Source organism: Triturus cristatus, chromosome 1_2 (genome assembly GCF_964204655.1).
Source record: "Triturus cristatus chromosome 1_2, aTriCri1.1, whole genome shotgun sequence".
Lineage (NCBI taxonomy): Eukaryota > Metazoa > Chordata > Amphibia > Caudata > Salamandridae > Triturus > Triturus cristatus.
In genome coordinates, this window is record NC_140580.1 from 542,918,893 (window position 1) to 542,933,049 (window position 14,157).

At 42.0% G+C, this 14,157-nt stretch overlaps 1 protein-coding gene across 1 annotated transcript in view; it reads right to left on the reverse strand.

The window, feature by feature from the left end:
- Nucleotides 1–7,940: 7,940 nt before the first annotated feature.
- Nucleotides 7,941–14,157, reverse strand: part of UBTD1 (ubiquitin domain containing 1) — a 220,698-nt gene continuing 214,481 nt past the window's right edge. The window contains exon 3 of the mRNA XM_085606379.1: nucleotides 7,941–14,075. Coding sequence (XP_085462505.1) covers nucleotides 13,690–14,075 — 386 coding nt within the window. The 3' untranslated portion in view covers nucleotides 7,941–13,689. The remainder of the gene's footprint in view (nucleotides 14,076–14,157) is intronic.

A 14,157-nucleotide genomic window follows, 5' to 3' on the forward strand; every position in this document is an offset into this window, starting at 1 on the left:
GAGCTCCTGCCAAAGACTGTCCCACTACCCCTACCCTTCCAAAGAGACACTGAGACTTTTGGTGGATCCCTCGATCCCTTTCGTGTAAATATTGATCTCGTAAACCTTTAAATGCTGATAAAGAATTGCTCGTCTTGAGACAACCTCCTGGAGTCCTGTGTGGTGGTGTTACTGTGCTAGTACGTGATAGGAGAAGGATCTCTCAGGAGGCTTCTCGACTGCGCTCAGCTACTTCGTGCAAGTGAGGGCCCCCCCCCTTGGTGGTCTCACCGACTCCTCGGGGTCCGCCTTCCAACAGTGAACAACATCATACTCCTAGTAGGGTGCCGGGAAACCTCTCAGGGAGGCTGCTCCTTCACCCATCTGGCAGCCAAGACCTGGAATGACCTCCCCCTGCACATCAGAGCCTCACCATCACTCTAGCAATTAAGGAAGGAGCTCAAGACATGGACGTTCAACCGATAGGAGAACAGGCTGTTTATATTAGACAGGGCCTCGAGACCCTCACGGTTGAAGCAGCCGCGCTCTACAAATCCTGATTGATTGATGCTTTTGCGTCTTTTCCCAGTCCAACCCCTGCTGGACTAATTATGTCAGTGCACTGTCCTTATTTGTAGGAAGAAGCCACCACTAGTGGCTACCAAGTCTTGCAGTCCACATCTGGAGTGAGATTACCCCTCACTCTCTGACACCTCTAACAGAGGAGAAGCGTTGTTCGAAACTGGAGAATCTCCTTTTCCGACAATGTCTTTCGCTAAAACATTTATGCTTGGGGATCTCAGCTTGTTTCCAATCCCAAAGCAGGAATCCACCACTAAGCACCATGCTTTATGTTCGGGTTATGGGGATGCAGCACCCGTATTTGGACCTTTTACATTATATATCAAAATGAGTCCTTTTCTCTTCCTTGGGCGCCGATAGGCCCTGGCCCTCCCTATCAGTCCCCAGGTAAGTAAAAATAGTGCCTTCCATTTTGTTTTTTACTTGCTGTGTGTCTGGGGCATTGCACCCCCAGGGCATTCTTAACCAGAGCTACTGAAATTATATGAAAGGGGAGGAAAACATTATGCAGTAGGGTTGACTAAATTATGAGGCAAGAAAAGTAGTGCAGTATGTTTCGTGCTGGTATTAATTTTGTCATTTTTACATATGTTAACACTTTTTGTGCAAACGTTTCACCTACTCAGTACTAGTTTAACACCCAAATATATCAGTAACTAACTGAAAGGTGGCCAATCAATCTTTGTGAAGGGCTTTCCCTAGCATGGTAACACAATGTCACTGCATTTTAAGTAACTTCTTAGACATTTGAGCTAGAAACGATTTTTTCGTTAAAATCTGCAAATTATGCAGCAGAGGATAAATTATGGGACAAACACGTAATTATGAGGAAAACACCACTGCGCCAGAATAGCATAATTGCAGAGCTGTACTCTCAACATATACTGCCTATCAGTATGGATGACATGCAACTTCAACACCTCGTCATTGTAACATTTCCTATACAGTGATTGCCACATGATTCTGTTTCTCTGTTTAATTTATGCGGAATGTAAAGCACTGACATGCTACATAGTCATGAGGAGCGCTACAAAAGAAATTAAATAAATGTGAGAGAGGGGCTATGAGAGATGCGGGCACTGATGGAGGTGGCAATGAGGGAATCCGTTGAGAAGGTCATCATGGGGAGGTTTCAACAAATAAGCATCACACCGGGGACCACCCAAAGCAAGGCCTGCCCTCAAGCACATTTGTTGATAGGGGAGAAACTCAGTGCACAGCCTTGCATTACAACAAACTGCGAGCTATGACAGAAGGGAAAGAGGGCAAGTTCATAGGTTCACTACAATACATTTCCCCCATTCCCAGTTTGAGGTCAGTTGGCACAGGAGCATAATCCCATTTGTATACCGGATTATAACACGTACATGGGTGGAGCTGATAAAACTGACCATCTAATACGATACCACTTGTAGAAACTGCAGATAGTACAAGATGTTGGCTATGCACCTGTTCTATCTAGCAATGTACAATCCATCTTGCTATCATCAGAATACCACTGGGAGTCAGAGGTCATCCTTGACTTTGAGTTGGGCATTATCTTTAGTATCGCTGCTGAAGAAGCAGTCATCTTGAATTCACCCATAGTGGAGGATGTTGCAAGGTAGAAGGATCGACACTTTGCTGCCCGCATTCCTGCAACAGAGAAGAAGAGTCAACCATATCGAAATGTAGTTTGCACTCAGCAAGGGATGTGGCGGGAGACTCATTACTACTGTCACCAATGCCCATCTACGCCAGGTCTGTGCTTTCAAACTTGCTTCACTTTGTCCCACACAAAGTTGAAGTTCTAGAATATTAACTGGTCCAGTTGAAGATTTAGCATAGGACTAGAAATGGCCATGTATGTATACGTACGTTTTATTGCCCATTTATTTATTTGAAAGTTTTATATAGCGCAAACTTGACCCGGGTGAGTATCAGAGCGCTTTACAATTTGGATAGGTATTACAAAAGGATACATAATACAAGATAGTCGTGCAACATAATTAAGGTATGTGGGATACAGACCATCGAGAAGAAAATTCGATAATCTTAGCTACATAAATGGGCATGGCAGGCGAGTGCTGGGATTCAAAGGTGTCCAGCAATCTTTTTGTCAATCAGGTGGTAATCAATGAGCAGTGGGCCAGAGCGGATTTAAGGCAAGAGCTTAGCCATTAGGATTTTTTTACTTCCTTTTTGAAGGTAGTTGTGGAGGAAATTCGTCGGACTTCCGGAGGAAGAGAATTCCAGATCTTTGGGGCAGCGCCTGAGAAGGCTCTGCGAATCGTTCTCATTTTGTGAAAGACCTGTGGTTTTAAAAGCCATGAACTTGCACTTCTTGACTGTCTGCAACCTCCAGACAGTTCTAGTTTTTGAGCCATCTTGAAATGTACGGCTTTGTGAGTCATGCAGGCTATCTTTAGCTGTATTCTAGTCTTGTATGGCAGCCAGTTTAGGGATTTGAGGGCTGGGGAGATGTGCTTGTTTCTTTTTAATCCAGTGAGCAGTCTAGCTGCTGCATTAATGGACGCTTTTAGTGGGGCCAAACTATATTTTGAAAGTCCACAGAGCGTGGAACTACCATAGTCTACCCTAGGCAGCACCAGAGCTTGCACCACCATCTTGAAATCCTCTTTTGGAAGGAAAGGTTTTAGATTCCTTAGGGTGTTCATTTGATGTTTATCCCTTGCTTAAATTGCTAATATGATTCTGCATGCTTAGGTGCTTATCCAGTGTGATTGAGGGATTTTGCAGAGTCGATAATGCGGGGAGTGCAGTTGAAAGCCGTAAGATGTTTCAGCCACTGGTCGATCTTTGGGATGTGATTAGGCGAAGCAATGAGAAGGAATTCCGTTTTGGAGGTGTTGAGCATGAGGTGGTTGTCAGTTAGCCAGTTTTGAGTACCCAAAAGGGTAGAGTTGAGTGAGATTAAGTCTTCAGGGGAGGCGATTTTCAGATAGAGTTGGGTGTCATCCGCATACAATGGAAGAGGATGTTCGCGGCATTTAGAGCACTTGCCAAGGGTTCTAGGAATAAACTGAAGAGTATCGGTGATAGTGCCGACCCCTGTGGAACCCCCATCTAGACTGAGGGGGGCTGGGATAGGGATTGCTTTATCTTGACTTTTTGTGATCTATTATGGAGGAAGGACATAAACCATCGCAATACAGGCCCTGAAAAGCCTATCCTATGTTAAAGGCTGGATTAGAGATTTTCGTGGTTAACAGTGTCGTAGGCTGACGAAAGGTCAAGGAGAATCAGGAGGCATGCTTTGTTGTGGTCAACATTATCAAGATGTCATCCAAAATGTGAGTAAGAGCAGATTTCGTACTGTGGCCTCTTCGAAATCCGATTGATGTTGGTCCAGAAGTTGGAAATACTCCATGTGTTCACAAAGTTGCATCTGCATGCATTATTCCAGCAGTATAGCTAGCGTGGGGGTGGTAGAGATGGGCCAGAAGTTATTGAGATCAGCTCTGTCTGCATTAGGTTTATAGAATGGGGGAGATCTGCGCTACATTTAAACAAACTGGGATGGTGCCTTGTGATAGTGAGGCGTTAATAATCTGTGTCCAAGCGGGGAGGATGGTATCCTTGATGTCTTTGTAGATGGCTGGTGGTAGCTGGTCGGTGAAATGATTTGATGGGTTTATCACCAGCAGTGTTGTAAATATCTCTTTCGCTAAGAGGCGTCGTTCTTAGTGCCAGTATTGGAGGGGGGGGAGATGGATCATCCCTTCCTGATAATAGGAGAATAGCCCTCTCTGCTTCCAGGTTGATACTGATGCTCCTCGTTTTCTCAGTGAAGGAGACCGCCAACTCGTCAAAAGATGGAAGGCCGTCATCACGGTCAGAGCTGCTGGGTGTCTTGCTAGATTGTTGTTAACTGTTTTGATTGCATAGTCTACATTTTTAATTGTTCCATCATAGTTTTCTCCAAAAAACTACCATAATCCATAGCTGGTTTACTTCACTAATTATATTTTTATTGTGTGTTGAAAGTGTACACATTGGTCACACTTTTGGCCTGCTTACTAATCCAAAATTTGTTATCACCATTTAAACATTCTACTTTTTGTGACCCTCAAAACCTGCCATTTACTACAATGCATTTCAACGGGATTCTAACACGTATATTGGTCCCAAGATGGCTGCCATCACTTCCTGGTTGAAGTGCAGACAGCTAATCACATCTCACCATGAGATCTGTGCTTAGGCTCCGCCCGGATACACATTTATTTTTCTTTTAATATCTCAAAAATGACTGAACAGATTTACATGAAATAACAAAAGAAATTGCTTTCTAAACAGAGACCTACCTTTCTGCCAAATTTGGTTAATTCCCTTCAGCAGTTCGGGCTGTAGTCGTGCTCAAAATCCCTAAGGAAAACGCACTTTATTTTAATTCCTCTTTTTCTCAGCCCCCGCTTGACGGATCACCCTTAAACTTTATATGCACATAAAACACAGCAGCACACTTATCGGGGAATATTTTGTGAAGATTGGTCAAATGGCGCCAAAGTTATAGGCACATGTAAATGGTGGGATGGGGAGTTACAAGGTGTGGTCTTGTCTACTAAGTTGCCAACGCTCACAAACATGTGCACTTGTCAGCATTCACACAATTCCAATCCGACCCCTTCTCACCAATGAAATGGTCGGAAAGTTATTCCAGCAAAGGGGTAGAGTAACTTCCCTTTCCCAAAGGGAAGGGAATGGATCTTTGGTGAAGCTGTAGGAGGGCTTTCTCCTGGAGGGAAAATGATTTCCCCATGGAGAGAAAAAAGAAATGTGCTGAACTTAGCACACCGTCAAATCTGCTCTGGCACAGATTTCCATGCCCACTCTGGGAATTTTTCTTAATTGAAAAAATATGTATACAATTGTGGTGTTACTACATTTTCATCTCATATTTTTCACTATGCCATAAGGAATCTATGAGTGGTAGTTATAAACTGGATTTCTAGAACACAACATTTTTGGGTTTGACTTTAGGCCCTTCAAATCATCACATTGGAATACATTTTGTTGCAGAGATGTATTGTAATGGTTGTTTCTGGAATAGTCTGTAATGATTACATTTAGATTTATCGGAATCTTGAATGATCAATAAAGATGAAATAAAACCTTTTCCCCAGCAAGCTATTCAAGGTCTAATTGCAAAACAATGCTTTCTCTATGTTTTCATTAATTAATGGTTGTATCACATGATTTTCAAATCTTGTATAACCCTAATTTCGGATTTGTTTTGGATTGCCCTAATTTTATCTTGCATTTCTATTTTTTTGGTATGGTAAGCACCTATACATTAAATTCAGAATATTTTGTTTTTATAACTTTCTACATTTTCCTTAACCGTTTAAGTGTTACTTGTATTTAATTTATGTTTTTAATATGTATGTGTAAATCCTAGATTTGTTTCTAACTTTAACTTCACTTTATGCATACATGAAAAAAGTTTTTAAATTGTTCTTCAGTCTTATTTTTAAATGTGGGGAACTCCCAATCGCCCGTATATTGTTTATTATATTCTATATATACATTGCCCTAACCATAATACCCTACTTATATACTTCTGCATATGATGTTCTTATACATGTATTTTTAATACAATGTGCATGGCATTCATTTTTTTTTAATGCTGTGTTTATTGGTGTTATTTTTATTAGGGCTAAACCCGCTCTTTTTGTAAATGTATTTATGCATATGTCTAACCATAAAACCCTTCCTATATAATTACCTCTCCAATGTTTCGGCATCCAAAAAATGGTAATCTGGAATTGAAGTAAATTCAAAGTCTAAGATCCATAATTAAGGAAGGATGACAATGTAGATACAAAATTGGGGTGGTATACTGTATTAATATATATCACCTTTTGTTCCGTTTTAGCCTGAAAGAAAAAAAATTATAGCTTTTTTTGGGAGTTGCACATCTTTCAAGTGACAAATAAATTGCAGAATGATTAAAAAAACGAACTAAAAATATAAGTAAATATAACTTGAGTGTATGAATGACCACACCCAATCTCAACAACAATCTTAAATCATTCATGTGTACACACTAGCATTCACATTGCACACCAAGTTAGTTGGACTCCACATGTCAACTTCTAGTTATTCATATTATGAAGGAAAAAATTCAGCATCGCTGTTGGTTCCCTTTGCTGTGTAGTTTATTCCAATGTAAGGATACTCCCAGAAGCACCAGGTAGCTTTCACCTGACTCCGCGAGTTCGAACCGTGAATATCCCTTAGGGAATAGAAAACAATAACCAAGAGGCGGAGGTAATGGGCACTACCTGGTTCAGTCCAACACTCCTAACTAGATGACTGACCAAACGTTACCACAAGATCAATGGTAAATTTGAAGGAGCTACAAACTTTTCTGTCTTGTTTTAACATGTGTGTCACAATAACAAAAGAAGGAGTTCCCATGCGCCTGACCAGTGGCGGCCGGTGAATTTTGAAAGTAGAGGGGCGTTCCATTTATCCTAACAGACGGAAAAATTGGCAGTCATGGAAGGCAGAACACGAGGCCTCTAAGGCAGCTTGACAAACAAGGCAAGGCGCACCTGTACTCACAGTTTTCAGCTTGGTCACAGTGTTTCTCCCAGAGGTGTCTCTCGGGCCCGACTGCAGCTGGTTGAAGGAAGGAGGGACATACAATCCCAGGTCAGACCGAAGGAAGGAGTACTGGAAACCCCACCTCTTATTCTCATAGGCGGCAAGTAACAAGGGTCAGCCAGTCAGAGGAGGAGGAGGCAGGATCCTAGAAGGATGTTATGAGCTATGTCATAGATCCAGGCGAGTCGAGTATTTGACCAAAGCCCTGGCAAAACTTCTGCTTTAAGTAGCGCCTGCTGGCCCTCACCGCGGTTTCAGACGCACACTGCGCATGCGGGATTTGGACGGCACTGAAGCCATCCACCTCACATGCGCAGCGTGTGTTTGTACACAGCTGTGCTGCTACCAGACTGGATAGTAGAAGTGCTGCAGCCTCAGACCAGTCCAATCTCCTTCGTCTGAGTCTTGAGGTGCTCCGCCCCCTGCGTCCTCCTGCATGAACCGCCACTGCGCCTGACCTCTAAAGCAGTGATCTTGCAGAAATCTGCTTTCCTCGCACCTGCTCTAGTGATTTCTGATGCCCCTTGTTCTAACCTTCGCATTTCTTATTGGGACCTACTGAGCCAGGCTCTCGAGGCTCCTTCTATTTAGCAATAGTTCTAGAGGTTAATCAACTGGAAAACAAAACTGATGGAAATACAACCCGCATGTGTTTTGTTAACAGAAAAGTAAAGGCGAGACATACTAGAGTTTCACTTAATCAACTGGAAAATCATCTTACAGATTAATATTATAAAAAGACCTTCTAAAATAAGGACGACATTAACAAGAAAGGGCCAGGTATTTTTTATTGATAAATATAGATATATACATGGGCAGATATTCATAAATCCTGAATACATCCATTAAAAAATGATTTTATAATATAGTTGGTTTTTCCTCTTCTCAGATGCAAACAGCATTATTTAATTGTACTTGCATAGCACCGCCTGTCCTTGTTAATGAGACCCTCCAGTTGATACAAATGTAGTAATCATTGTGGCTACCTTAACCATTTCAATTTTAAAATGTCCCTAAAAAATCCAGAAATCCCTGAAGATTTGTATAATAGATTAGTTGGGTTCTATTATTGCTTGAGCAAGAGGATAAATCAATTGAAATGTTTACAATCTACAAATGTTATGTGTTGCAGTTCAATTTAAAGACAAGCTATAGTTTATAAAGAACTGGGATCAGTAGTGCTTCGTTCGCAAACCTTCTTGCAGATAATATTTCGAAAGAGTAGAAGGGCCACTCATTTAGTTTTCTTCCATGAATCCAAAATTACAAAGTGAAGTTGCTTCTTCGTGAAATGTCTGATAGGGTCCAAGAGAGTCTTTACTATCAAGTTCCATAAGTTACTATTTATCATTTAGAATTGTTGCCCATCCTGGCATCACTGTACAGAGATTCAGCAATAGGGAAAAATGCCAGCTTGCACCAAAACTGGCTTACTTCACTTTACCAAATGCCTTCCGCTGGCACACTACTGACAAAGATGGATGGATTTCACAACCAGGTAAGAATGCAAATGTTATGGTTTTTTGTTTGATGCCAATTAACAAAAAAAAATCATAGTTTAATCACTGTGCTTCAAAGGAAGTCAAAATATTGCAGAAAGTGTTTTCACTTGTTACGGTGGTAAATTCGTGCACCACAGGACGTAAGAAAAAAAGGCTATCACCACATTCTGGATGAAAGTCTGCATTATAAATACTGTACTTCATCTGCATTAAACTGGGACTAAAAAAAAAAAAAAAAAAATATCACAAAATGTATGTTTAGTATTCCTCGAATAATTACGGATAAGCAGATTTATTTCAAAAGGATAGAAGAAGGGTGTAGGGTCAAGGCAGTGCAGAGACAACGATTACTGGTGTAAGGACAGGGGATATTGTGCTTCCAACAAATTGTGCACAAAAAAGAAACCAAGAAGGCCCAGAGTGAATAGAGATATACAGCAACTTTGGACCTTCCACAATATTAGTGACCACTGTTTTATCTTCAGTATACCTAATCCTATACTTCACCTATTATCAGTTTACACCCAAGTTTGTGCCAGGAGGTGGGGCCACATAATGCTTCTTACAGTTTCTGAAAACCCCAACAATGCACCAACTGTTACTGCATAGCGAAAGGCATGAATTTACATCACTGGAACTTTTACTGAGTGCAATCTCCTGATATCCCTTCATTAGGTCTTTCAACTTGATGGATTAGGCCAAATGTGGCAGGTGACGGAGGAAGGTTTCAAGGTAACAGGAGAAAGTCGGAGACTGAAGTATTGGAGTCAATGTAAAGGTAAAGGCACTCTTCCGCCGAGGTCTGGTTCTCTCCAATACCAAGCTGGCTGGACATTTGAAAAGTACCATCCCTAAGGAGTAATCTGGTAGCTGCACTCTGCAGGTCTCTAAAAAGCACACACGTACAAAATACAGACACCTACTTTGTCCTGAATGAAAGGTCATGTAGCCTTCTGGGTGGTGACAGCCATGCTGCAAATCTAGGTTTGAGATGGGGAAGACTGTTCATCTTGCAATGCTCACCTTAGATTCAGAACCCAGCACCTTCATCCTGCATATATGAGGAAAGGGCAGGGAGAGGCTAAAAGATGTCTTATGGCCAAGATCGACTCCTATACAAGACTTAGTTCCAAACTTTACAGGACCTCCAGCTCCAATTAGACAGAAACTGTGAAGGAAAGAGAGGAAGAGTGAGCACTTAATTACGATGAAAGCCTGATCAGGCTATAGACACCGAAGTGAAGTTAAGTTTTCTTGCACCTGATGGGAAATGGTGGAAGGTCTGGAAGAGGACCAAGTTTGTAGCTTGTAGCAAAAATGATAGTGACCAGAAAGTCTGTATCAGAATTAAGAACGCAGATGGTATGGAAATCCATATGCTCAAACTTAACAATAAACGTGACTGCAACATAGACCCACTGGGCGACTAGTATGTTACTGGTGAGACTGTATGGCATGCAACATAATAAGGCTTCAATGCTTTCTTTGGACACAGAGAATTACTCTGCTGGCATGTTTCTACAGAAACAGGAGGCCAAAGGGTAGGTTTTACATACCACTATTTCTATGAAGTATTACTAAGAGGGCTTTTTCAAGTTGATAGAAAAACGGACTATGTTGTCTGTCTAGAGCCTAGTAACTAAATAAAAGTATTTTGCTTTTGTACTGACAGGTTCTTAAAGATTTCCTGGCTGCAATCAGAATTTCAAAATTTAAGGAAGAGTTCCTCTGGAACGCAACACTAAGTTAAGACATCAAAGGAAGCCGTGGAAAAATCATGTGGTGGGGTACACAGGGTCTACAGCATCCAAGGGTAACCACCTCACCATCTGTTGCAGGTCTGTTGGGTTTGTCCGAGGACATGAAGTGGATGTAAATAGTAGTTGGAGGGTAAGTAATGCCCACTGTACTTTTTTCCTCCTAGAATCATAGGACTTCAAACCTTTGTCCAAAACAAGGATAGGTAAGAGACCCCGTCACAACCACCATCAAATGAGGACAGCCCTGCACACACATTCTTCTATGTGACCTTTGGTGTGCTCCATAGGCTTGGCATCAAATAGGATTTTACCGTTCTGAAAAGTATCATTTCATGTAGCGGAGGGGATCTTCTAGTTAATTGTCGTAACCCCCCATCAACATATGAAGCTTGCCTGTCCATTCTTCGCATTTGAAAGGGGCGGTTCTGCTGTGGTGGTGTGAACTTGGCTTAGCAGATTCACCAATTCACATGGCGCATCCACCTCAAGCCTAGGGTGGGAGGGGAGGTACACAAGGGAACAAATAAAGTTCTGTTTAGTCCAAGTGGATTTTAGGTTTGGATTTGAAGTCATCCATGGACAAGCCCAAGGCGTACTAAGGAGATGACAAGTTACAAACACATGCTCCAGAAAGGAGCTAAAACCTGTCTCAAAGGCTGCTGAGAAGTCAATGCCTGCAGCTACCATGCTGGAGATGTGTCAAAGGAGTCTAAGCGCACCACTAAGAGGAAGAGGGCCCTTGGAGAACAGAAACAGCAGTCCGAATTAACCAGACCAGCAATATGTCTGGATGATCAAAGCAGTCTGAATAGAGGATAAGAGAAAAGTAATAGGAAAGTAAAAACATAAAATGCAAAACAGGCTCCAGTCAGTGACAGATGGCGTAAAAAGGAGCTAAAATGGGTGGATAGATGTGCATGCTTAGGTTTTCAACCACGAGGCAGCATGCTACCAATCTGGAAACATATGTGGCTTTCAACAGCTTTACAAAGTAGCTTCCAGCCACATCACTGGGTGGAATGTGCCCCATTAAAAGGGAGTAGGACAGAACCTGGACTTAAAAGTGCAAACATCTTCCATCATATTCTGTATGATTAAAGACCGTACTTTTAGATGACAGCTTATTAAGTACTCTAAGCAAAATTTTAAAACGACTATTTATTGCCATACACTGCCTCCCCCACTTTCATACTACGTAAAGAAAGAGGAAAACAACCCTGTGGTTGCTTAAAATAAATATTCATTTTAAAGCAAAACTACAAACCAGGGTGATCCTGCATCCCTGCGCAGGAAGGCTTCGCCATAAAAATCAAGGTACGCGAAAAAAAAGTGGGCATGCACGTTTTTACTTAGAAACGGAATGTTTTAATTGAAGTACATTTTCTATTGTGAAAGGCTTAAAATAAAATGTTCTCCATAAATAATAAGTGACAGGCAACTGCAGTTTTTGAAGTATTTATACTGCACCCACACCTTTTCAACAAGCATGGATCAATAGAGACAACTACAAGCGTGGAGCTTACTCACAGTAGGAAACCTGGAGGCCACCGAACACTATGGGGCTTAAATAGAGGAGGGGCTCTGTGTCCGAAAGCTCATATGCACTCATCACTTATCCAGTTAGAACTCTCTTATTACCTCCTTCAAAGTCCTAATTTGTACACATGGTTTAAATGCTACGGCAAAGCAAGCTCTAAACATTCAGACAATCCCCTCTTGTTCCACTTTATAATAGTGGTTGAGCATCAGCTTCTCGTCGCCACACAAGCCATTTCCCCAACCGAGACCTATCTGGCTTGTGTTTAAGTCCACTAACCCATTTTCTTGCTTCTAATCGGCTCACGTTGCTTGTTTTGGGGTGCACTATGGGATGATAGCAATTACTAAAATCTTTTTGCCGTGTACTATGGGCTCCTGGTTAAACTCTTCTTTCTCAAAGTGTTTACACGTAAAATCACAAAGTCTTGGGGAATTTTAGTTCCGTCACCACTGGTCACTCCTCAAGGTCACGGGGCAGGGACCTTGACAAGGTCAGCCCGGCCTTGGCATCTGTGAGAACCTGCTCTGGTTCGTTTCATTATCCACCTCGAGCTCCTTGAGAGCAGGTTTGATTTATTTGCTTAGTTATTTACTCAGTTTTACTCTGCACACTCTGGCTTCATCTAGAAGACTTTTAATTATACTGTTGCTTCTTTTGGCAACTTATTACAAGACTAATTTTAAGTCTATATTCTTGGAGAGCTTGATGAACACTTTGAGCCTTGTTTGCTGGAGACCTCTCTAAGAGCCTCAAAGTTCAAGAGCAGTGTGCCAATGTCCTTCTGGCCCTCCCTCAAGCTGCATTTTTGATTGCTCAGTTCACAAGGCTTTAAGATCCAAAATATCAAAGCTTATGATACCAAAATCGAGCATCAATGATGAACTCGATTTTATTAGCTTTATTTTTAATATTAAGCAATACCCTATCAATTAGGCACCTAAAGGAAATACATTGACTGGTTGTGCATCCATATTATCGATCCAGTTTACAATTTATGCAAAAAAGTCTCAATCAAAGATCAGAAAAGCATACTTGAGTTTCATTGCCCCTCACCACAAAGAAATCTAAATTTGGAAATGAGTCCACACAGATGAATCCAAGAAGGACGCTTGGCCGATAGCTACAGCTATCCCTTGCCACTAAAGCCCTATGCAGTCATTGCAGCGCAATCGGGATTCAGTATTGCACAGGTGCAAAAGGCAACTAAGGAGCGGTACAGTTAACAGAGGGAAAAGAGACACAAACAACAAGCAAACAAAAAAAAACACATTTGGTTCAAAATAAAATTCCTGGAATTGGTCTCAGACAAATCTCCTCTAGTTTGTCATTGTTTCTAGTTGTCTGCTGCAGAATGAACAGGACGTGCCCTCTATCCAAGTTCATTTGATGCCCTGCCCGCTGCCAACCCACTCACCCATTGTGCAATTTCTAACAATGCATGAGGTCTCAATGAAGGCAATACCAGGACCACCCGGCAGGTTCAGTGGTTCGAAATTATGTCCAGGCATGTTTTTATGCAGTCACAAGCAGAAACTAGTGCAGCATGTTTCCCCTTGTTGTGCCATTTCCTCTCATTTCCTGCCTTTTCCAACTGTCCTGGCTCAAGAAAAGGATATTTGGTTTACCCACGGAGGCAGAGACTGGAGCAATTTTGATGCAAACCAGCTGCTCAAAGGTACAGTATTGGTGCCAGCTAACTCCACAGGATTAACCTTTTTCACTTTTCACTTTCCAAAGGTTGATTGACAATCACTTGCACTACAAAATCCTTTTGTATCTTGGTTTCCTGCAGTTTCATTCTGTCTGTGAGCAGCTTCCCTGAGAAGAACCACCGTTGCCAGGTAGGATCAATTTTTTCCTCAGCAAATAGCTGTTTCTTCAGCTGCCCGATGGAGTCCGTCATGCTGGCGTTCAGTTTCACGTCCTTCCCGGTGGAAAGACGCACTTTCAGCTGGAACTCCCGCCTAGTGTTGGGGGCCTGCTCTGGAGTGTCCGCTCCTTCCTCGTCACTCCTTTCCATGATCAGGTTCACAGGTGGGGCCAGGCAGTAAACCGGAAGCTGGTATCTATTACCAAGCTCATCATAGCACTCCGTCAGTGATCCTGCAAGAAAAGAGGAAAAAAGTATGTTCAATAAAAATTTACATTACAGCACACGACCAAAGACTCCCTGACCACATAACTG